Genomic DNA, 24,968 nt, shown 5'->3' on the forward strand with positions numbered 1-24,968 from the left:
AATCGACTGCTCGTTAGCTGACTTCAAGATTGGTTAAATAGATGCACATTTTCATCTGTACTAATGTGGCTCTGATATTATGATAACTAGTTATGTGTAATAGGCTAGTAGGTAGCAAGATTGTTCCTCCTTTTGTACATGGAGTTGAATTTCGACGAGTTTATATGGGATGTGATTGAAGATAGGTTGACACTAACACTGCATATGGAAAATTCAATCTGTGTTTTGGGTTGAAGTTTGGTTTCAAGTGTCAATATCTGTGATCTTCAGCTCTTACATATGTTGACATGTTGTTACTTCAGCCTTCTGGTTTTCCAACTACTATGTCAGAATTGGACGAAAGTTTGTGTTCATTAACTGAAAGTTGGAGCTTTTGATTCAACCAAGCAAGCATCCAATTAAGGCAGTTTCATGTTGATGATCTCGATGGGCGGCTTTCACAGTGGATCGAGCAGCTGCAAATTTCTTTCTGAATCAAATGCCTTATTGTTTGTGGACCACTGAAATCAAGGTTAGTTTTCTTGAGTGTACCTCTGGGAATTTTTCGTTACTGAATAATCTGTATCACTTGTTGGTTCTGCCTTAATTCATTTTGTGCATTTACTCGAAAGAATTTAATCTTTGTATCTTGTGTTATAGAATATGGATATTTCTCTGTATAGTTTCTGTCCTTTTTTGACCTTGTGAATGAAATGGTAGTTACTTTGATTTTAAGTTATTGCGCCGTTCTGTTCAAATTATGGCTAGCTTTTGCTTAGTTTATTTTACTTGCTTGTGGAAGAAATTTTTAACTCACACTACTATGTTGTACTACAATGTATTCTTGTGCAGTAGCTATATTTTTATCTGTATTCTATTCTGTGAATGCCAGTGTGTTAACATAGGTGTCCTGCATGATTGCACCATAAATGCTAAATTATTTTTCAGATAAGCTGCAGTTTGATTTTTGTAGAATTTTAAGTTCGGGCTTTCATGATATCTGATGCACATATTACATAGGGTACACACTACACAGAGACACAGAGTAACCAAAATTACAAAAACAGAGAACTTGGAAATGCTGATCCATTTATCATCTCTGAACAAGATATATCTGGAAATATTTCCGCTGGCCTCTGGGTATCCCATGAAAATGGATCTAAGATAAGGAATTAAAAGTCTCATTGTGATACATCTAATTAATTAAATCATCAAAATAATATAGGCTGTATTCAGAACTAGATGGCTGCTTTGCTGTTCTGATCTTGAATCAGAACTCATAAGCACTAGTTTACCCCCTAAAAAAGCCTCAAGAGAAGTCACTGAAGAATATTAGCTCATCTTGTTCTTCATGTCCATCACATCTTTGCTCGTGGGAAGCTAATGTTATTTAGACATTGATCAGCTTTGTGTTCCTGCACCCAGAAGATTAAAGAGCTAATAAAATCTGATATAAAAATTTCACTAAACCTCAGCTAGAGATATAGTTGAAGAAGTAATTTTGCAATTTCTCTTTATATTATCATTTGTGAGGAAACATATTTTAAACATTACCTGCTCTAATTCTTCTCCTTTGTTGTAAACGAGTTCCAAGGAGCTTGTTTTTGATAGATGATAGCTTTGTACCCACGTCACTTATGTCCAACCTTTCTCTTGGGACCTCAGCTGAGCAAGAAATTGCTATTCCAAGTATAGAAGTCAGCGCCTCCAACATCAAGGCGCTGTCTTGCTTGTCTGTTTCCTCATGGTCTATTTCATCAACAAGGACATGATCTAAAATTTCGATAACATTTTCAGGTAGAGCTTCTTTGACGAAGCAATGCAAACTTAGGCCCCCCTTGAACATGTCGTTTGTAGGCCTCTTTCCTGTAAATATTTCGAGTAATAGGATTCCAAAACTATAGACATCACCTCTGGTAGACACCTCATTTCCCACACCATATTCTGCATGTAGTGCCTCGTATGTTATAATTGAACTAACATTAAATTATATCCTAAATGTTTGTTACTGATAGCTAAAATAGGATCACTACAGTACAGGTAGTTAATATATTTTTAGAGATAGGTGTAAGAGCAATAGTTAATTACCTGGAGGAGTGTAACCAATGGTACCTCTAACTCCAATAGAGGTAGATTGATTGTCTTGAGAATCAGTGATGTCTTTCAAGAGAAACTTGGCAAGGCCAAAGTCTCCTACATGTGCAACCATATCTTCATCAAGGAGAATATTGCTTGGCTTGAGGTCGCAGTGAACTATGGAGGTGCCACAATGGTGGTGAAGATAATCCAAAGCAAATGCAACCTCAATTGCAATATCAAGTCTTTGGCGAAAGTTCAAGATCCTTGAGGTATCATTTGTGCCATCAGCTCTAGTGATTGCCTCAGTTGGATGGAACCAATTGTCTAAACTCCCATTCACCATATACTCAAAAACCAAAGCCTTGAAATCTTTGCCTTGATAATCAACACTTGAACAAACTGTTATTACCTTAACAAGATTCCGATGTCTTATGCTTCGGAGGACGCTACATTCTGCCAAAAAACTCTTGGAAGCGCCACGATTTTCAAGGTTAAATATCTTGATGGCCACTGTTGATCCATCCTCTTCAAGAATTCCTTTGTATACGATCCCAAATGAACCAGTGCCAATTAAATTTTCAGAGGAGAATCCGTTAGTTGCTTTAAGAAGGGTTTGATACGACAAATTCTGGAAATTATCTGAATCACCAGAAGATGTGGGTTCCTTAGGCTTCCTTCTAAACCAGCAAATATATGATACCACAAGTAAAGCAACTAGTAAAACCACTCCCAAAATTGCTGAAAGAATAACAACTGTCAACTTCTTCTTGTTCATCAATCTTTTCTTCTTGTTGGTGTTGCTTAATTTGCAGTGTGGCAATTTTAAGACTGATATGCCTCCACAAATTCTATTGTTTCCAATGATGGAAAGATTCTTTGCGTTGTTGAAGACTCCACCTATTGGTACTTCACCTTCAAGGTTGTTGTATGATAGGTTTAGCCTCCTCAAATTGAGGCTTGCTAAAAATTTTGGAATTTTGCCAGATAAATTGTTGTATGACAAATCCATCTCTAGGAGACCAGTTAATTTCTGCAGTTCACTAGGAATAGTGCCTTGGAATCTGTTTTCATCCATGCCTAGGAGCTCTAATGATAGGCAACTTCCGAGAGAGCGTGGTATCTCACCTGATAGCCTGTTACCGGAGACATCTAGGGCTGCAAGGTTTTTCAATTGTCCAACTTCCTCAGAGAGAGATCCAGTTAAGTGGTTTCCATGTAGAGAGAGTGCAATAGTTAAGGAGGGAATGTTATAGAGTTGTGAGGGTATACTACCGGTAAGATTGTTTTCAGACAGCAATAATCCTATTAGTGACCTACAATTTTCAAGAGTTGGAGGTATTTGGCCTTCAAGGCTATTATTATACAGGGAGAGCATTGACAACTTGGTTAAGTTTCCAATTGAGGGTGGAATGATCCCCGATAATAAGTTATCATTTAGATTTAGAAGCTGGAGATTTTGGAGCTTTCCTATCCCTTGAGGAATGACAGAAGATAGTGCATTTTTGCTAGCATCAAAATATTGCAATTCTGCTAAATTTTCTATGCAAACTGGAATTTCTCCCGCTAAGTTGTTGTCACTTAATACCAAATAAGTAATTGATGTGAAATTGCATATGATTTTAGGAAAACTTCCTTTGAACTTATTTTGATCTATCTCAAGCCATTGCAAATTAGTGGAGTTAGCCAAGGAAGAAACAAAGTCCAAATCTTGAGCTTGGCCATACCCAAGGGAGTTACTGTAAAGGACAAGGTGAACAAGGTTTACTAATTTGTGCAGAGAAGGAACTTGTCCTCGAAGATTGTTTTGTGACAGATCAAGAACTTCTAGGTTTGAGGCATTAGATATTGAAGCTGGAATATGTCCAGTAAATCGATTATTGTATATAGAGAACCACTGAAGATTTGGGAGAGTATTACCAATATCTGGCGGAAGGGTTCCTTCAAATTCATTTTGGTATAAACACAAGTATGTCAACAAAGAGAGGTTGAAAATAGAGGGGGGAAGTACTCCCGAAAACTTATTCTCACATAAATTCAGACTGGTTAGGTTCTTTAGTTTGCCTAGACTATCTGAGATACTTCCAACTAAATTGTTTCCACCTACTGAGAGCATAGAGAGGGATGATAAGTTCCCTAAGGATGAAGGAACATTGCCTGTTAAGTTATTTCTTGTTAACATAAGAAATTGCAAATGTGACAGGGAACCAACTGTTTGTGGGATTTTCCCTACAAACTTGTTTAGGGAAAGGTGTATACCAGTAAGGCTGTAGCAATTTGATATATTAGATGGAATTTCCCCTCCAAAGGAATTATTAGACAGCCGGAGAGTTTGCAACCGATGTAAACGGCCAATCTCAGGTGGGAGTACGCTGCTGAAACTGTTATTTTGAAGGTTGAGTATCCTGAGGAAGCTTAAATTACCAAGATGAGGGGAGAGGGTACCTGTGAGTTTTGAGGAATGCAAGTCAAGTACCGTTACTCTCCGGTGTTTACCACCGCAAGTAACTCCATACCATTCACAAAATGGGAGACTGTCATTCCACGAGCTCATGAGGTTGAGTGGATCATCGCTTATTTTGGCTTTGATTTCAAGCAGTGCTATCCTGTCTGTGCTAGTGTTGCTGGCTATTGAGAATTCAAGACAGCAAAGTGCAGACAGAGAGAAAATGATCCAGTATAATAAAGTGTTTGGGCTTGACATTTTTTTTTTGTTTTTGTTTTTTTTTGGGAGATATTATTTGATATAACTATCCTCATTGAAGCTATTCACTTATCTTTATATACAGATGCAGTAGTCAACGGTCGTAAATTAAGTTGCTGAAATGAAACGACCAGCACATTACTAGAAATGGTAGGGATATGCAAATTGTGGAGGAGCTTAGCCTGTTTATGAAACTTTGAACCTCCAAATCTGAACACCTTTCTATTTTTGGTGTTTTTAATTGACAAGTTGAATAATAATACAAGAGAACTTGGACTTGCAAATTTAGGTGTGGTCCATGTACTCTAAAATATCTTCACTGTCTGCTGTAAGTGATTGGTAGGACTTTGGTTTGAAAATGAGTGGAGTGAAAAATGCATGATTTTTATTTTTTTTTTTCTTTTCTTTTGACTGCTAACACAAAACAGTTAACAGACTAAAACTCTGTTAGTACTTGAACCGTTACTTTACCCAAAATTTGTTCTTTTTGCTGAACAAGGGTGGATCAATTAGTAACTTTGCCTGGGGTTTTACCTGTGAGAAACTGAGAATGTCTCTTTATTGAATTTTACTTTCTGGTTCTTTAATTTGTTTAAATATAATGTAGGGTATACAGGATGCATTTTTGCTTTACATAATTTCTGGCAATATCATTGAAATCTAGACCGTTTTGTTTTTGTAAAATGATGCTTGTAGAGTTGCGCGCTGTAATTGAATGGACACAACGAACCTAGAGATATCATCCAATGTATTGTCTGATTGTTCACATGATGGAATTTTGGCATGCTTTTACTTAATTTATTTTGATCAATTGTGAAAGATTCCACCATTTCCTGATTGTATGCAGGATTGCAGAAATTACTTATGTGTGCCATTGAATGTTATACAATGCTAGCAGAAAAACAATCCTTCTCGATGCTCTTCAATATACCAGAATACTTGCTAGGGTGCTAGATTTATCCTCTATTTTGTGCACAAGTGCCAAAGAGCTTCTTGCTAATTAATGATAGCTTTGCAGCAACATCACTCATGTCCGACCTCTCTCCCGGGACTTCAGAAGAACAATGTAGTGCGATTTCAAGTATAGAAATCAAGGCATCCAACTTTGCGCTGCTGCTCGCATTTTCCCCATTGTCTAGTTCTTCAAGAAGAGCAGGATCAAGAATCTCAGCTACATGTTTAGGTAAAGCTTTTTTCACAAAATTGTGCAAGTTCAGACTGCCTTTTAATATGTCATTAGTTGGTCTCTTTCCTGTAAATATTTGCAGTAAAAGGATCCCAAAACTATAGACATCGCCGTTGGTGGACACCTCATTTCCTAGACCATATTCTGCATGTCATATACATACCTCAATATGACATAAAATATATTATTTACATAATTATTTGGAAATGCAGGGTATAGCAAGTTACCTGGAGGCACATAGCCGATAGTTCCTCTAACTCCAATAGAGCTAAATTCTTTGCCATGAGAGTTGGTGATGCATTTCAAGAGAATCTTGGCTAGGCCAAAGTCGCCTACATGTGCGACCATGCTTTCATCAAGGAGAATATTGCTTGGCTTGAGGTCACAATGAATTATGGAGGCACCACAATGATGGTGAAGATAATCCAGAGAGAATGCAACATCAACTGCAATGTCAAGTCTTTGGCGAAAACTCAAGGTTCTTGTGATATTTACGCTCTCAACATTATTGAATATCTCTGTTGGATGCAACCAATCTTCCAAACTCCCATTAACCATGTACTCATAAACCAAAGCCTTGAAATCTCTACCTTGATAATCAATACTAGAACAAGCTGTTATTACCTTCACCAGATTTCGATGCCTGGTGTTTCGGAGGACGTTGCATTCTGCGGTGAAACTCTTAGAAGCACCATGGTACTCTTGCTTAAATACCTTGATGGCAACTGTTGATCCATTGTTATCAAGGGTCCCCTTGTATACAACCCCAAATGTACCACTGCCAATCAAATTTTCCGAGGAGAAATCATTTGTGGCTTTAACAAGGGTTTGGTAAGACAAAAAATTATCAAAATCACTTGAAGTTATGGGATCTCTAGCCCTCTGCCTTCGCCAAAAACTATATAATGACACAAGTATAGCCACAACAACTCCGAAAATTCCAGAAAGAATTGCAATTGTCAATATCTTCTTGTGCTTCTTTTTGTTTTTTTCAGTGTTGCGCCTCAAATTACATTGGGGTAACTTTAATTCGGATATGCCTCCACAGAGCCTACTGTTCCCAGTTATCAAAACATCAGTCACATTGTTAAAGACTCCCTCTTTGGGCACTTCACCTTCAAGATTGTTGTGTGATAGATCGATGCTTTGCAACTGGATGCTTGTGAGAAATTTCGGAATTTCACCAGATAAGTTATTGTGTGATAAGTCCAAACGAAGCAGACCCTTTAATGTTTGTAGTGCACTAGGAATGGTGCCACTTAAATTGTTTTCCTGCATGTGCAGGAACTCTAGTGATACACAACTGCCAATAGAGCTTGGAATCTGACCTGATAGCAAGTTACGCGAAACATCCAGTTTGTCAAGATTGTTCAGTTGCCCAACTTCTTGAGGGAGGGATCCAGTCAGCTGGTTTCCAGAAAGATTGAGTAAGATGGATATGGCGGGGAGATTAAAAAGTTGTGAAGGTATCTTGCTGCTAAGTCTGTTATTTGAAAGATCTAGTATTATTAGCGATCTACAATTTCCCAGAGTTGAAGGTATTTGGCCTTCAAGACTATTACTAGACACGAAAAAACTAGACAACTTAGTTAAGTTTCCAATTGAAGGTGGAATGACCCCGGATATTTGGTTACCTTTCATTAGCAAATAGATGAGATTTTGGAGCTTGCCTATGCCTCTAGGAATGACCCCAGAAAGCCTGTTGTTATTAACTTGAAAAAACTGCAAACCTGTCAAGTTTTCTATGCAATTTGGAATTTCTCCTGTTAAATTGATTTCACTCATCCCCAAAAAATAAAGCGATGAGAATTTACATATAGTTTTAGGAAAATTGCCTTTGAAATTATTACCACCAATCTGGATTCGTCTTAAATTGGTGGCATTGGCCAAGGAAGAAACAAAATTCATATCTCCAGCTTGGTTATAACCAAGGAAGTTGCCATAAAGGACAAGTTTAGTAAGCTTTACAAGCTTGTGCAAAGAAGGAACTTGTCCTTGAAGATTGTTCATCGACAAATCGAGATAATTTAGATTTGAGGAATTGGATAGTGAAGCTGGAATATGTCCACTAAACCAGTTATCGTATATAGAGAACCACTGAAGTCGTGGAAGAGAATTACCTAAATATGAAGGCAGTTCTCCTTCCAAGTCATTCCGAGCTAAGCTTAAATCTGTTAGTGAAGAGAGGTTAAAGATTGAAGGTGGGACTTTCCCTGAAAACTTATTGTCCTCTAATATCAACATGGTCAGATTTTTTAGACTGCCTAGCCAATTTGGGATCTTTCCAACAAAATTGTTTTCGGCTAAGTCGATCCCAGTGAGGGATGACAAGTTCTTCAAAGATGAAGGAATGTCGCCAGTTAAGTTGTTCCCTGCCAAATCAAGAGTTTGCAAATTTGACAGGGAACCAAGTGTGTGTGGGATTCTTCCAATTAACTTGTTATTAAAAAGTCTTATGTCAATAAGACTATAACAACTTGATATAGTTAACGGAATCTCCCCTTCAATCGAGTTACTAAACAAAGAAAGATTTTGCAACCTATAAAGACGGCTAATTTCAAGTGGTATTGTTCCGCCTAAACTATTATTTTGAAGGTGTAGCTCTTTGAGGAAGCTCAAATTACCTAGATAGGGAGAGAGGATACCTGTGAGTTTCGAGTTACTCAGGTCAAGTGTTATGACTCTTCGATGCCTACGATCACATGTAATGCCATACCACTCGCAAAAGTGAAGGGTGTCATTCCATGAGCTCATCACACCAAAAGGGTCATCGCTTATCTTGGATTTGATGTTAAGCAGTGCTAGCTTGTCTATCTCGCCCCCCGAGATCTGAAGACAGCAGAGTATAGTCGTAGCCAAAATGGTCTGGAAATATGAAGATGATGAGCGAGACATGTTTAATTTTGTGGTTTGGTAAGGACAATAACTCTGGTATTACTTGTCACAAACTATGTAGATATAAGGCCACTTTTTTTAATTAAAAGATGCAAAAATGAAATTATTGAAGTTCGCAGAAGTCTCTGAATATAAATTAAAAATGACTGGCCTGGTCATCCATACCTAATCACTTGGACTATAGTACTATACTCTAATTAATTACTCATATAAATTACATTATTGGCGTGTAATCACTTGGACTATGGTACTATACTCTAATTAATTACTCATATAAATTACATTTTTGGGCTGTTTAGTTTTAAGGTTTCAATTCAAATCTAGGAATTGGGTCAACCGGTCAAGTGTCTTGTTTGGGATATGGACAAATGAGAAAGTAACATAATTCAATAATTTAAAATTTAATAGGAAGTCTACATGAAAAATCTTATTAGCGGACAAAGACTATAATGAAGGCCAGGTAACGCAAATCACTATTTAAATTAATTTTCATATACGGATTATTACTTATATAGTTATATGAAAGGACTATTGTAGAATCAATGGTTCAAATGACTACTGTAGAATTTTCATTAATAACAATATACTTGTCTAAAAGAGATAATTAGAGTATTAGACTGTAAAGTTGGGGCATGTGTCGCTACACCAAAAACGAAATTACTACTGTACATCAAGCAAAATGATCAGGTTTAACACTGCATTAGTCCCCTCATTTCTTTCCTCGAATTAGAAAAATAAAAACTTAAAAAGCTTCTGTCATTTCATAAAATAAAAACCAAGGAATGAAGGATATGTAAAAATAAAAAAAATTATGTATTATTCTTACAAGTACACACATATTTTTATTTAATGTTATTTACATTTTATACGGGACAATACTCGTAGTATTTTGCTTTTTTTTTTTTTTTTGTGTTTTGTTTTGTTTTGTGTTCGCTCGCACGTATGTATAGAGAGCTCAATGTAAGGTAGTTTTTTTTTTTTTTTTTTTTTAAAAAAAAAAATAGTGATGTAATTGGAATTTAATTTTAATTTTTAAATTTTGGGTACGGTATCCCTCTAAGCCAATGGTATAACTGTGTAACACAATATAACATTGGCCAACCACAAAACGGTGTAGGGTAATGACGAAGGAGTATAATACGGAGTAGTTAACAAACATGACATTACTTTTTTCAAACTTTAGCAAATACTCCATAATTCGTATTCACTCGATTTCTTTTAATATTTTACGCTTTAACTTTTATGGTCAACTTTTTATAAAGATTTGACCCATAAAAATTCACTACTGCTATTATAAACATCAAAGATCAATACCAATCTAGTATATTGGGGGCAAAAGTGGGTTATTTACCAAATAATTAAAGGTGAGATTATTTTCAACAGAGGTGACAAAAGTGATATGACATGTGGCTGCTAGTGACACCAAAATTGAAACTATGTATCTTATGGTCTTTAACTCTTTATGTCAACTTTTGTTCTATCTTTCTGATAGATTATTGTACAATTCTTCCATGTTGTATTATTAACTCCTAAATACATAAAACTAACAATGATTTTTCTGATAGCCTTTGAAGAAAGTCAGAAACTTATGGGCTTGTCTTGTTCTTCATGTCCACTGAATCTAATACACAGAACAACTTGGTTTGACATCCATCGCTATCGCGAACCTGCAAGAAAGCAATCAACTTTAACTAATAACGGTGTGAGATAGATAATCAGATACCGACATCAACTGTGAAAAGAAAAGTCAGTGATCGAGAGGAAAAACAGTGGATGAAACACACCTGCTTGAGATTTCTTTGGTGATTTTCCAAAGAGCTTGTTTCTAATAGATGATAGCTTAGCATTTGCGTCACTCATGTCCAACCTTTCTCGTGGGAGCTCAGCAGAGCAAGTAATAGCAATTTCAGGGATAGAAATCAAGGCATCTAATATTAGGTTGCTATCTGTCTCTGCTCTTGCTATTACCTGGTGGAGTGTAACCGATAGTTCCTCTTACTTCAATTGAGCTGAATTGATTCACATCTGAGCTGTTGTTCCCTTCTCGTAGGAACTTGGCTAGCCCAAAGTCGCTGACATGTGCAACCATTTCATCGTCAAGGAGAACATTGCTCGGCTTGAGGTCACAGTGAACTATGGAGGTGCCACTGTGATGGTGAAGATAATCCAAGGCAGAGGCAACATCAATTGCAATATCAAGTCTTTGGTAAAGATTTAGGCTTCTTACGGTATGATCAGTGTCTTCAACCCTATTAATAGCCTTGGCCGGATGTAACCAGTCTTCCAAATTTCCATTCGACATGTATTCATAAACTAAATCTTTGAAATCTGTACCTTGATAATCAACACTAGAACAAGTTGTTACCACCTTGACAAGATTTCGATGTCTTATACTTCGAAGGACCTTGCATTCAGCCATGAAACTCTTTGAAGCACCGCGATAATCTAGTTCAAATCGAGGCTTTGCAACCTGAGGCTTGTGAGAAATTTCGGGATTTCACCAGACAAATTGTTGTGTGACAAGTCCAAACGAAGAAGACCCTTCAATGTTTGTAATGCATTAGGAATAGTGCCATCAAAATTGTTTTCCTTCATGTACAAGACCTCTAGTGATACACAACTACCAAGTTAGGTTGGTAGAAAATTTTAATCCAACATAAAATAAATATTTTTCGAGAAACTATATTATAAGAGTAAAAATTACATAAATAAAACTAAAAATTTGATAAATTAAAAAAATGTTGATAATAATATTTTATTTAATTTCTAGAAAATCTATAATGATATATATAGATCTTGAAAATTCCTGTTTCAAAATAAATGTCTCTTTTTATTGATTTATCCCCTCTTGTTTCAAAATAAACGTCTTTTTTAATTTTTGTGCTATTTATATACACGTATTAATTTATACTTTTTACGTATGCATGTGCTATATATACATATTCATGTGAACCCTTGTTAAATTAAATTCATCTCAACGGCTTTCGAATTAAATACTAGTAACTTTTTAATATTAAATACTAGTAACTTTTTAATACTTTATACTCTGTAGCTTTTGATAATTAAAGATATTATCGATTAAAATTTTCATTAAAAAATATATTAATGGGATGTTTAGTTTGGAATGTGAGGTGTAAAGAACAAAGACTGTAAATGAAGGCAACATGGACCAAATCACTTTCTAAGTCAACTTTGGAGTCAGCATCCATATTTTAGTTAAATGAATTACTTGTATATTTTACACATGATGCAAATTTTTAATTGATAAAGTTTTGGGGTTTACGCATGAGATAAATTTCATACGCATTACTCCATTTTTTAAAAATTTATTTATTGTGGCTCTTTATACAATGAAATAACACTACAATCAAAATCTTGTTAGTTATACATTTTTCATGTTTAAAGCTATATATTTCCTTTTTGGAGCCTCTTCTAATCATATAAATAGCTCATCAACCTCGCCCAAAACCATGCAAAATTTTTTTCCAAAACTTTAAGAGCAACTTTAAGAGCATGATTAACATTATCTTTAAAGGTTTCAATCAATAAAAAAAAAAACCTTAATTCCATAAGTGAGGTCGGTTACATGAACCCACTGTCAATCCCTTCCAATCCTAGATAAAAGAGGAGGGTTTCGCTAAGCCAATGACAGCGAGCCAGTGTAAAACTTTGTCAAATTCTATGACATAAGCCAAATGTTAATAATAATTTCTAAAAAAAAAAAAAATTGAAAACATGTGAACTAATAAAAAAATTGAAACAGAGGAATTGAAGTATACGTTAACAAAAATAAATAAATAATATAGCTCTCGTTAATCTTCTTGTCATGCTCAAAGTTAGACCAACTTGTTTTGAGATCAATCACTCTTGTGAGCCTGCACCGAGAAAGAAAGAAAACCACATTTAAAATCTTAACAAAGCCAATTACCAAATTACTTTTGTCAATAAGTATTTATCATTAGCGAGCGAAAAGCAATAATTAAACCATTGATATATACCTGCTTGAACTCTTCTTCTTTGCCGTAAGCTGTATTCAAGAAGCTTCTTTCTAATCGATAATAGCTTCGCAACGACATCGCTCATGTCCATCCTTTCTTGTGGAGCCTCAGTTGAACAAGACAGCGCGACATTAAGTATAGAACTCAGGGTCTCCAACATAAATCTGCTATCAATCTCCTGACCATGTATGTCTTCAAGAAGAACACGATCTAGAATCTCGATCACATGTCTAGAAAGTGATTCTTTGACAAAGCAATGTAAGCTTACACCCCCCTTGAACATGTCATTTGTAGGCCTCTTTCCAGTTATCAGCTCTAGTAAAAGAATTCCAAAACTATATACATCGCCATTGGTAGATACCTCGTTTCCCAAACCATATTCTGCATTGCATAACTCGAATGTTAGTTGTTACTAACTTACTACGTATATCACGTTATCACTACATAAGTACATACATATCAATTATATACTAACCCCGTTTTATATTATTTGCAACGATTTGACATAAAGTAGAGAGGAAAGTGTCTAATCGTTGCAAATAATATGAAACGAAGGTAGTAGTGATGAAAAAGTGTGAGAACGTTATAACTCGTTATTACCTGGGGGAGTGTAACCGATAGTTCCTCTAATACCCATAGAGCTGAACTCGTTCTCATTTGAGCTATTGATGCCTTTTGAGAGGAATTTGGCGAGCCCAAAGTCCCCGACATGTGCTACCATTTCACCATCAAGGAGAACATTACTCGGTTTGAGGTCACAATGAACAAGGGAGATACCACAATGGTTGTGAAGATAGTCCAACGCGAATGCAACATCAATTGCAATATCAAGTCTTTGGTAAAGATTCAACTTCCTTAAGGTATGTTCCATGCCTTCAACCGGCCTATTAATTGCCTCGGGTGGATGTAACCAGTCATCCAAACTTCCATTCGACATGTATTCATAAACTAGAGCTTTGAAATCAGTACCTTGATGATCAACGCTAGAACAAGTTGTTACCACCTTGACAAGATTTCGATGTCTAATACTTCGAAGGACCTTGCATTCAGCCATGAAACTCTTAGAAGCACCGCGGTAATCTAATTTAAATATCTTGATGGCAACAATTGATCCACTCTCTTGAAGGGTTCCTTTGTATACAACACCAAATGCTCCACTACCAATCAAATTTTCTGCGGAGAACTCATTTGTGGCTTTACGAAGTGTTTGATAAGACAAATTCGGAAAATTCTCACAATCATCTGAATTTGTAGATACCTTGGTTTCCTTCTTTTTCTTCCATAAACTATATAAAGACACAAGTAAAGCCACTAGCAAAATTAACCCAAACAATCCACAAATTACTCCAATGATCAATTTCTTCCTATGTTCTAGTCTTCTTTGTTTAGTGTTGCGACTCAAGCTACAACGGGGCAGTTGTAACTCGGGTATGCCTCCGCATAGCCTATTGTTACCATCTATCAAAAGACCGGTTGTATTTTTGAAAACTCCTTCTGTGGGTACTTCACCTTCAAGATTGTTGTGTGATAGATTGAGGCTTTGCAACTGAAGGCTTGTGAGAGTTTTCGGGATTTCACCAGATAAATTGTTGTGTGACAAATCTAGCCAACGAAGACCCTTTAATGTTTGTAATGTATCAGGAATGGTGCCGTTAAAATTGTTTTCTTGCATGTATAAAATCTCTAATGACACACAACTAGTAAGAGATCTTGGTATAATATCAGACAACATATTTCGAGAAACATCAAGGCTATTGAGAGTCTTCAGTTGTCCGACTTCTACAGGTAGAGACCCGGTTAGATGGTTTCCTGAAAGATTGAGTAGGATGGACATGGTGGAGAGACTAAAAAGTTGTGACGGTATTGTGCCGTTAAGCTTGTTATCTGAAAGATCTAAGCTTAGAAGTGATATACAATTTTCAAGATTGGGTGGTATTTGGCCTTCGAGCTTATTATTGGATAGGGTTAAAGTTGACAACTTAGTTAAGTTTCCGATTGAGGATGGAATGACCCCGGATAAATGATTACCTTTCAGATATAAATATGTGAGGTTTTGGAGGTTCCCTATGCCTCGAGGAATGGTCCCTGTGAATGTATTGTTACCGGCTGAAAAGAAATGCAATTTTGCTAAGTTTCCTATGCAACTTGGAATTTCTCCATCTAATTTGTTGTGACTTAGCGTTAAATAAGTAAGATTTGAGAAATTGCAAATGATCTTAGGAAAAACTCCTCCAAAGTTATTATCTTTTATTTGTAGCCATTCTAAATTGGTTGCATTAGCCAAGGAAGAAATAAAGTTCAAATCTTCGGGTTGGTTGTAACCTAGGGAGTTTGTGTAAAGGTTAAGGTAATTAAGCCATGATAACTTATGTAAAGAAGGAACTTGTCCTCGAAGATTGTTTTTCGACAAGCTCAAAACTTCTAGATCTGATGCATTAGATATTGAAGTTGGAATATGTCCAGTGAATCGATTATTAGATATGGAGAACCACCGTAGATAGGGAAGAGTGTTACCCATATACGAAGGGAGGTTTCCTATAAAGTCATTTTGTGCTAAACTTAATTTAATTAATGAAGATAAGTTAAAGATTGAGGGAGGGATTTCTCCAAATAAATTATTATTGTCTAAAATCAAAACTTCTAGATATCTTAATTTACCTAGTCGATTAGGGATCTTTCCGGCCAAAGCATTGCTACTCATGTGGAGCTCGACGAGGTATGATAAGTTCCCTAAGGATGATGGGATCTCACCTATCAAGTTATTCTTTGCCAAATCAAGGTATTGCAATTGTGACAAGGAACCAAGCTCGGGAGGGATTGCACCCACCAACCTATTATTGTCGAGACTTATATCAATAAGTCTATAACAACTTGATATATTCGATGAAATTTCCCCTTTAATGGAATTGTTAAATAGCCAAAGGATTTGCAAACGATACAAACGATTAATTTCTTGGGGTATAGTTCCTCCAAAACTATTATCTTGAAGGTATAACTCCCTAAGGAAGCTCAAATTACCAAGATAAGGAGAAAGGATACCTGTGAGTTTCGAGTTACTTAGGTCGAGTGTTGTTACTCTTCGATGCCTACGCCCACAAGTAACACCATGCCACTTACAAAAGTGGAGGGAGGCATTCCATGAGCTCAGTACACCTAGAGGATCATCACTTATCTTGGCTTTGATTTCAAGCAATGCTTGCTTGTCCATGTCGTCGTTCCCGGCTACTACAATGATGAATTGATGGCAGCAAAACATAGTCGTAACCAAAATGAACTGCAAAAACAAAGAAGATGCGCATGACATGTTTAATTTTTTGGATCAAAAAGTGTCATACAAATATACAATGGTGTAACTATGTTTACAAAAGAGATGACTTTTTATTCAAATGCATAAGTCAAACTGTGAAAGTTGACAAAAGTAATCATAGATGAAATAAAAATGAGTGGCACATGCAACATTGTTGCACACCAATGAAGAATATTGAATATTTGAATATAACAAATTAATCATTTGGTTTATAGTCTAAATAAATTATGCCCTCTCATGTTTTCATGCGTACAATAAGGGAGTCAAAAAGGTTTTATATTAATGTATTATGATGCATGATGAGATTTAAGTGTTTTGACTTTGCAATTGATGTACATGGACTAGATGAGAAGGTAACATGAACCATTATCTAAGTCAACCTTTATTTATTCACGCTTTCCAAGGGATACTAAATGATACTACTTCCTATTAGATCTTATCAGATGGAGCACGTGGACCATACAGATAGAGCTAGTGGTCAAGCCAAAACGGTCAACCGAGTCGAATTGGGTTGGTGTTTGGATCGTATGGTTTACTCAGTAAATATAAAATTTTTATTAATCGGTATATCTTTAATTATCAATAAATATAAATTATATTACAGTATTACATCCGTCCCTATATAATTGACAAGGTTTTGAGTTTTATTTAAGTTGGTGGTGAGATAATTTTCTAAAATCTAAAGTATTTAAGTTGGTTTTGGGACCATCACTTTTGTTTGCATGGTGAAAGGATAGTTGATTTTTAAAATCGTTTTCATGAAAGTTAGGAAAATAGTAAGACTTATCCTCAAGACATTAGCCAACTAAGCTAGTGGTGTACCACAACTTTGTTTACAAACTCGATATAGGAAAAGGATAAAAGAATACAATACAGTCATACAGAGTAGTTTTTAAACAAACACGTCATTACTCTGCCTTTCAAAAAAAAAAAACACTGTCATTACTCTTTTCAAACTTTACAGAGTAGCAAATACTAATCCATCCTCACTTGGTTTCTTTTATTTTTTACCCTTCAAGTTTTATGGTCAATTTTTAAAGATTTGACCCTCAAAATCCTCTACTCATTATAAACATCAACATAAAAAATTGGAAAATTTGTAAATTACCACCTAAAAAGGGGTGTTGTTTTGAAATTACCACCCAATAAAAATTTTATTTTAAATTACCACCCATTAAAAACAAAATTCTTTCAGATTACCACCTTTTTTTGTTTTCCGATGGAAAATCTGTTTGAGAGCCCCACATAACGGCTATAAACGGCTACTTTGACTCTCTCTCCCCGATTTATGTTGTTTATAAATTGTCAAACTTCAATTTTAAAAATTTTGCCCCAAATTTCATTCTAAATCCCTCAAATTTCAACTTGTACTGTTAGAAGAAGATATAAACTGAATTTCATACTCTGATTTTGCAGCTAATGTATGATTCCAGTACTTCGTAAATTAGGGTTTTTTTTCCCTAATTTAGTAATTAGGGTTCCTAAGACAATAAAATTTGAGGCTTTTTGCAATTAGGGTATTTGTTTGCAATTAATTGTGCGATTTAGTTAGAATTCTGCTAATTGAAGTTGATGTTGTCCAAATTTGTTCTTCAATTGTTTATTATGCTGAATAATTGTATCTTATGTGCTGTGTTTTGCGATTGAATGATTTGAATGATTCATTGATGCATGAAGTTGTAAGCTAGTTCTTTTTGTTTGTTTTTGGATTATGTCTTGCAGAAATGGAGGAGAATAAGTACATTTTCAGATTTAAGTATATGAGTAGTTGAGAACTTGACAGAGAATTCAAGGAAGAAAGAGGGAAAAAATTGATGATTTTTGGTTAGATTAACAAAAGGAATTGAGGAGAGATGAAGAGCATGGAGTTTAATGCAACAGTTTGAACATTAGGTCGAAGAAAAGAAAAAAAAAAAAAAAGGAGGGAAGTTAAAAAGGTGGGACCCACAATCGGATTTTCAACCGGAAAACATAAAAAGGTGGTAATCTGAAAGAATTTTATTTTTAATGGGTGGTAATTTAAAATAAAATTTTTATTGGGTGGTAATTTCAAATTAGGACCCCTTATTGGGTGGTAATTAACAAATTTCCCTAAAAAATTAAAAGCCAATATGGGTATGGCTTATTTATCAATTAATTAAAGGTGATTTTTTTTTTTTTTTTTTTTTTGAAACCATGAAATTATTTTTTTTCAAAATGGTGAAATTATTTTTAGCAGTGGTTACAAAAGTGATTTTTCCATTTAATTTGATGGGTAAAAAATAAAAATAAACAAAGGGTGAAATTGGCCAAGATAAACTCTAGCAACAGTACCCGTAGATTTCACACAAATCACTGGAACTCTCCCGCCGGCAACGGAAAGCGGATAGCAGTTGCCGGCATTGCTATTATTGCCGGCGTGAGAGGAGAGAGACAGACTTTCTGGAGAGTTCGTTCTCTACTATTAAATTAGGAATTCTTCTGTACTCAATAGCAGCACCGCTCATAAATTTTATCAAAGTTTATCTATAATTTTTTGTATTAGTATTTTTATGTTCAATTCTTAGAGAAATTGATCGATTTTTTTTTTTTTTTTTTTTTTAAAAAAACTTTTGGTTTTGCATTGAATGTATAATTTACATGTATGTTCTGGAAAATGAAAATCAGAAAATGAATCATAATTTGATTGTTGTGTAATGAAATTGATGCTGAATAATTATTCAAATAGTTAAATTGAGATTTTTTTTTTTCCACAAATTGGAATTTGAGGCCTTTGAATGTTGATATGCTCAATTAAGGTTGAGGAGTTGTAAATTTATCAAATAAGATGAATTCAAAGTTTTTCAACCTGAAATGCTTTTGGCATTATCAAATTCAGAAACAGTGAAAACCTAGGAAATTTAATCCTTAATCGCAAAGATTCAGATATTCTGAACAGGTGTTAATGATAAATATGTACTAGCTATCAATATTTTGGCCAATTTTGTTCATGATCAATTCTATTTTGGCTGTTATATCGTGCACATATTAATTCGGCCTTAGTATTAATATGGAGGTGTACATAATATATGGTTGCTTTTGCCTTTGAAATTAACTTCAACTATTTGTCATGAAGAAGGGCAGGATAATAGTTACTGAAGTAATAGGATATCACTCGTTAGCTGGAAATCGGAACTTTTGGTTGTTGTGAGCTCGAAGTAACTCATTTGTTGAGTTAATGCTGCTGGAGCACTGCTTTCTTTTGGAGTTGGAACCGATCATCTAAATTTCTAAGATAACGGAGTGCTAAATTAAACAAAGGTTCGTTTTCTTAACTATACTTCTTAGAAGATCTGTTAACTATGCTTTGTTTTAAGTTTTGTTTCTGCTCGTTGGTTTAGTTGCAAACATTAAGGAATGATATGTAAGTTGAGTTTATGGTTAGTTGTTCGAATGATGGCGAGCTCTAGCCTTTTTTTCTTTTCAGAGTACTGATTACAGAATATCCTATCTTAGGCAGCAGAGTACTATGCATCTGTAGTACATTGAATGGCCTTTAAAATGATAATTGAAAGAAATAACATGCATTTTTGGTCATTAGCTTTCCTGTCTTTTAGGTGGAGTTGGGGGGGGGGGGGGGTGGGGGCAGAGTGGCCTGGGTTCATTAGCTTTCCTCTCACAGATTTGTGTTTGACACTTTTATTTCATAAGAATTTATGAGTGGAAATATTGCGTCTGGCTTCTATTTTCTTATTGCTAGTGTGCTGACATTAGTTGCCTGTGCCTTTAAAGATGAAATTTCTTCAGATAAGCTACAATTTGCTCATCTTAGGAACACAGAAACCCAAAATCTTGAAAATTTGATCAATCAAGATGTATCTGATCTTCAAACCTATCTGTTGGCCATTGGGAAATGGGCATTGCAATATATTACGTTTATCATCAAATACCTAATGCAACTAAGGATTAAGAAATTTTCGTCATTACACATCTAAGCAAGCAAAATAAAAACATCAAAATAACTTAAAACTGTATTCTGAACAAGATAGCTGCTCTGATGTTCTGATCCTGAGTGAGAACACATAGGGACTAGTTATTGATAAGAAGAAAAAAGAAGCTTTTTATGAGAAGTCACTGCAGCTTATGAGCTCATCTTCTTCTTCAAGGCTATCAAATCACAAGCATGCTCATGGGCGTGCTGTTGAAATTGGTAAAACACTGATCGATCACCCTCGTGTCCCTGCACCAAGAAGAAAAGAATATAAAATCTAATAGAAAAGTAAAAACCTACAGTAATAATTATTCATTAGTGAGGCAAATAAAAGTAGTAGTTGATACATTACCTGCTTGCATTCTCCTTCTTCGTTGTAAACGAGTTCCAAGGAGCTTGTTTTTGATTGATGATAGCTTTGCAGCAACATCACTCATGTCTAACCTTTCTGCTGGGATCTCTGTTGTGCAGGAAAGTGCTGTTTCGAGTATAGAAGTCAGGGCCTCCAACCGTAAGTTGCTATCTGGACAGTCTATGTGTTCAAGAATGACACGATCCAGAATCTTGATGACATCTCCAGGCAAAGCTTCTTTGACAAAACCATATAAGGTTAGTCCCTCTTTAAACATATCATCAGTAGGTCTCTTTCCTGTAATCATTTCCAGTAATAGAATCCCAAAACTGTAGACATCGCCGCTAGTGGACACTTCATTTCCCACACCATACTCTGCATGTAATTCCTCCAAAGTTATTATGAAAATAACATGTTTCTTACTCTGTATATGCTAAACATGCATGTGATATAGATAATTAACATATAATAAATACAGATAAATTATATTGTTTTTTAATATAGCTAGGGATAAGAGTATTAGTTGGTTGAGTAAAAAAAAAAAAGGAGTAATAGTTGGTTACCTGGAGGAGCATAACCGATAGTACCTCTGACTCCAATAGAGCTAGACTCATTGGAATTAGAGTCGTTGATGCCTTTTGAGAGAAACTTGGCTAGGCCAAAGTCACCAACATGAGCTACCATTTCATCATCAAGGAGAACATTGCTTGGCTTGAGGTCACAGTGAACAATGGAGGAACCACAATGGTGATGAAGATATTCCAAAAAAAAATGCAACATCAACTGCAATATCAAGTCTTTGGCGAAGACTTAAGTGCCTTGAGCCATTATTATCTTCCTCAACCCCAATGATTGAATTTGGAGGATGTAACCAATCATCCAAACTTCCATTCGCCATGTACTCATAAACTAATGCTTTGAAATCCCTGCCTTGATAATCCACACTTGAGCAAGCTGTTACAACTTTGAGAAGATTCCGGTGTCTGATGTTACGAAGAACTCCACATTCAGCTATGAAACTCTTGAAAGCACCGTGATTTTGAAGCTGAAACACCTTGATGGCTATAGTTGATTCATGCTCTTCAAGGACTCCCTTGTATACGGCACCAAAGGTACCACTACCTATCAAATTGTCCGAGGAAAACCCATTTGTGGCTTTAAGAAGCGTTTGGTATGACAAATTTGGAAAATTTTCCGAATCATCAGAAGCCGTGGGTTTCTTAGTCCTCTTTTTTTGCCAGAAAATATATAGCAACACAAGAAAAGCAAGTACCAATATAACTCCTAAAAAGCCCGAAAGAATTGCAACTATCAACACTTTTTTCCGATGCATCAGTCTTCTTTTCTGGTTGTTGATGTTATAGCTACACAGAGGCAACTTTAACTCTGGTATGCCTCCACAAAGCTTACTGTTTCCACTCACATAAACACCGCTTGCATTTTTGAAGACTCCATCAATAGGTACTTCACCTTCAAGGTTATTGTTTGACAAATCTAGGCTTTGTAACTTGAGTCTCTGTAGAAATTGTGGGATTTTGCCAGATAAATTGTTATATGACAAATTTAACTCAACTAGACCCTTCAATGACAATGTATCAGGAATGGTGCCTTGAAAATAGTTTTCTCTCATGTATAGGTACTCTAATGACATGCAACTACCAAGAGAGCTTGGTATTTGGCCCGATAGCATGTTATTAGAAACATCAAGCCAACCTAGATTCTTGAGTTGCCCTACTTTTATAGGAAGGGAACCACTTAACTTGTTCAATGATAGATCGAGCGCGATGGATAAGGTAGAGAGATCAAAAAGCTGTGAGGGTATTTTTCCCCTGAGGTGGTTGAAAGACAGATCCAAGAGCAGTAGGTTTTTACAATTTCCTAGAGTTGAAGGTATTTGGCCTACAAGATTATTACTAGATAGATAAAGACCAGTCATCTTTGTTAAGTTTCCAATTGAGAATGGTATTTTTCCTGAAAATTGGTTAGCAAATAACCCTAATTTGTTGAGATTATGGAGCTTTCCTATGCTTGGAGGAATGACACCAGAAAGTTGGTTATCGAAAGCTTTAAATTCTGTCAAGTGTTTAAGGTTTTCAATGCACGCTGGAATCTGTCCACCTATATGATTATCATCAATTACTAAAGAGAAAAGCATTGATAAATTACAGAATATCCTAGGGAAATTTCCGGATAAAATATTACCACCTATATCCAAGTATTGTAACTCAGTTGCATTGGCCAATGAATAAGCAAAGTTCAAATCACTAGCTTGGCCATACCCAAGTGTGTTATCATAAAGGGTAATTAAGGCGCGAGAGATGTACTAATCTGTGCAGAGAAGGAACTTGTCCCATAAGATTGTTAGAACCCAACAGAAGAACACTTAGACCTGAGCAATTGGATATAGAAGTAGGAATAGATCCGGTGAAATTATTAATGGAAATTGAGAACCACTGAAGATTTGGTAATGTGATGCCCAAATCTGAAGGAAGGTTTCCCTCCAATTTATTTAATCCTATATCAAAATGCGTTAACAGAGTGAGGTTGAAGATTGAAGATGGGACTATCCCTGAGAACATGTTCTCGACAAGTGAGAGATATGTTAATTTTTTCAGTTTGCCTAAGCTCTCGGGGAGGTTTCCATTTAAGTTGTTGGATATTAGGTTGATTTTGGAGAGGGATGATAAGTTACCGAGAGACGAAGGGATGGTGCCTGTCAGTTTGTTTGTATTAAGATCAAGAAATTTTAGATGTACAAGGTAACTAAGTTCAGATGGGATCTTTCCTACCAACCTGTTAGAGCTGATATCGATTTGCGTGAGCCTTGAGCAAGCTGATATATTTGGTGGAATGTGGCCTTCAATGGTATTGTTAAAGAGCCAGAGATACTGCAGTCGATGCAGGCGGCCTATTTCTGGAGGAATTGTACCACCCAAAGTATTATTGTACAGGTACAACACCTTCAAGAAGCTCAAATTTCCAATAGATGGAGAGAGGAAACCTGTGAGCTTCGAAGAGTATAGTTCCAGCTTCTTCACTCTCCGGCCCAGATGACATGTAATACCATGCCATTTACAGAAGTGGATTGTATCATTCCAGGAGTTCATAACCCCAAGAGGGTCACTTGTTATTTTGGCTTTGATTTCGAGCAATGCTAACTTGTCTGTTTCATTTGTCCCAGCGATGGAAAAATGAAGGCAGTACAAGAAAGCAGTTGCCAGAATGATGAAGTAAAATGTAGAGAATGACATGCTAAGTTATGAAAGCCTTTTCTGGTTTACAGACTAGACAAGAGGACATAGGAAAGAACACTTTCAGTACATGTTCATTTTTGGGCTAGACAAGTTTCTATTGATTGAACTCGATACCTGTTCTTTGCTATTTGAGGGCTTTTATATGGACTAAATGTGTTTAGACAAAGATTTGGAATGATGAGACAACTTTATATAAAGAGTGGAGAAGGATGATTCTAGCTATTAATCATCAAGGCAAAACTTTAAAACATTGTTGAATTCTGAATTTTAAAAGGTTGTGGACTTCTTTCAAAAAATAAAAAAAGGTTGTGGGCTTCTTTAAAAAAAAAAAGGTTGTGGGCTTCTTTTTTTTTAAAAAAGGTTGTGGGCTTCCTATTTGTCAACAAGAAACGTGAAAATTAAAATATGAATCATTACTGGGTTGAATTAATTGACTCCACCAGCACCTTATGATCTATACATATACATGAAACAGTGATTGAAGCTTTTGGAGAAAAAATGTAAAGATTGTGAACGGACACTTTTCCTATTTTTTTTTTGGAAAATTGTTCCGTGTATCCTTACGGTGTGTTTGGATTGAAGAAAATGGAGGGAAAGAAAGGAAAGGGAAATGGAGAGGTGGAAAATCTCTCATTTGGATAATACTTAATGAGGAAGGAATAGAATTGGAGGGGAGAGAAATGGAGGGATTAAATTGTTGGAAATTGATCCCTTCAACAATGGAGAAGTTTGGAAGGAAAATTCAACATTCTTCCCTCCCCTCCTCTTCTCCTCCCTCCCCTTCTTTTCCTTCCTCCTTTTTTTTTATTTTTTCTATTTTTTTTTTATTTTTTATCCAAACTCAGTGTTAAGGTTTTAAAAAAATGCCCCGTGTACCCCCTGAAAACATTCAAATGCACTATGCACTGCGTATCCCTGAGGTTTGTAAGAATTTGCAAAATACCCCTAGACTCATAACAAATGATAATTTTGTTGAATTGAGACCCCATATAGGCTATAAGCATCAAATTCTATTAAAGTGTTATAGTGTAAGTATAATGCTAAAGCATTTAATTATCAAGCAAACTTAATTGATAAATCAAATTCTAACACCTTAAAGTTTAGGATTTAGAATGATCGATGGAGTTCAAATTTTGATGTAATTTAGGCTTTTAAGTGGTTTTACTCTATATATAAATATAAAGAACTAAAAATGAGTCAGTGAGTGGGCATAATTTTAGTTTGATAAGTCAATGATATGTGCATTTGTAAGACGATCAGGGTATGTG

The 24,968-nt window shown here is 35.6% G+C and overlaps 3 protein-coding genes, 1 long non-coding RNA gene and 2 pseudogenes across 4 annotated transcripts; 1 reads left to right on the forward strand and 5 right to left on the reverse strand.

The window, feature by feature from the left end:
- Window positions 1–264: 264 nt before the first annotated feature.
- On the forward strand, window positions 265–6,377 carry LOC145560208 (uncharacterized). Its single transcript, XR_014093111.1, has 3 exons — window positions 265–511; window positions 5,778–5,942; window positions 6,158–6,377. It is a non-coding gene; the product is annotated as an uncharacterized LOC145560208 (long non-coding RNA).
- LOC145560206 (uncharacterized) lies at window positions 1,281–4,759 on the reverse strand. Its single transcript, XM_081621463.1, has 3 exons — window positions 2,068–4,759; window positions 1,534–1,923; window positions 1,281–1,394 (listed from the first exon to the last, which is right to left on the reverse strand). Exons 1-3 carry the CDS (start codon window positions 4,757–4,759, stop codon window positions 1,381–1,383), a joined length of 3,096 nt encoding a protein of 1,031 aa, XP_081477589.1. The 3' UTR covers window positions 1,281–1,380.
- LOC145560207 (uncharacterized) lies at window positions 5,571–8,868 on the reverse strand. The gene is made up of 2 exons (XM_081621464.1): window positions 6,173–8,868; window positions 5,571–6,089 (listed from the first exon to the last, which is right to left on the reverse strand). Exons 1-2 carry the CDS (start codon window positions 8,838–8,840, stop codon window positions 5,716–5,718), a joined length of 3,042 nt encoding a protein of 1,013 aa, XP_081477590.1. The 5' UTR covers window positions 8,841–8,868; the 3' UTR covers window positions 5,571–5,715.
- A 1,628-nt stretch (window positions 8,869–10,496) lies between these two features.
- Window positions 10,497–11,259, reverse strand: LOC145557986 (putative LRR receptor-like serine/threonine-protein kinase At3g47570 pseudogene; annotated as a pseudogene).
- Window positions 11,260–12,391: 1,132 nt separating this feature from the next.
- Window positions 12,392–16,142, reverse strand: LOC145557987 (putative receptor-like protein kinase At3g47110). The gene is made up of 2 exons (XM_081619147.1): window positions 13,439–16,142; window positions 12,392–13,219 (listed from the first exon to the last, which is right to left on the reverse strand). The coding sequence occupies exons 1-2, from the start codon at window positions 16,140–16,142 to the stop codon at window positions 12,765–12,767; spliced, it is 3,159 nt and encodes a 1,052-aa protein (XP_081475273.1). The 3' UTR covers window positions 12,392–12,764.
- Window positions 16,143–20,163: 4,021 nt separating this feature from the next.
- Window positions 20,164–23,697, reverse strand: LOC145560209 (uncharacterized; annotated as a pseudogene).
- Window positions 23,698–24,968: the final 1,271 nt, after the last annotated feature.

The sequence above is a fragment of the Chenopodium album genome, chromosome 9, assembly GCF_948465745.1.
Source record: "Chenopodium album chromosome 9, dcCheAlbu1.1, whole genome shotgun sequence".
NCBI classification, from domain to species: domain Eukaryota; kingdom Viridiplantae; phylum Streptophyta; class Magnoliopsida; order Caryophyllales; family Amaranthaceae; genus Chenopodium; species Chenopodium album.

Excerpts from the sequence above, each read along its gene's own strand:
- LOC145560206 (XM_081621463.1), bottom strand. The coding sequence starts at position 4,759 with ATGTCAAGCCCAAACACTTTATTATACTGGATCATTTTCTCTCTGTCT. Across the intron at positions 1,924-2,067 it reads CATTGGTTACACTCCTCCAG|AATATGGTGTGGGAAATGAG; the intron begins GTAATTAACTAT and ends CACTACATGCAG.
- LOC145560207 (XM_081621464.1), bottom strand. The coding sequence starts at position 8,840 with ATGTCTCGCTCATCATCTTCATATTTCCAGACCATTTTGGCTACGACT. Across the intron at positions 6,090-6,172 it reads TATCGGCTATGTGCCTCCAG|AATATGGTCTAGGAAATGAG; the intron begins GTAACTTGCTAT and ends TATGACATGCAG.
- LOC145557987 (XM_081619147.1), bottom strand. The coding sequence starts at position 16,142 with ATGTCATGCGCATCTTCTTTGTTTTTGCAGTTCATTTTGGTTACGACT. Across the intron at positions 13,220-13,438 it reads TATCGGTTACACTCCCCCAG|AATATGGTTTGGGAAACGAG; the intron begins GTAATAACGAGT and ends TATGCAATGCAG.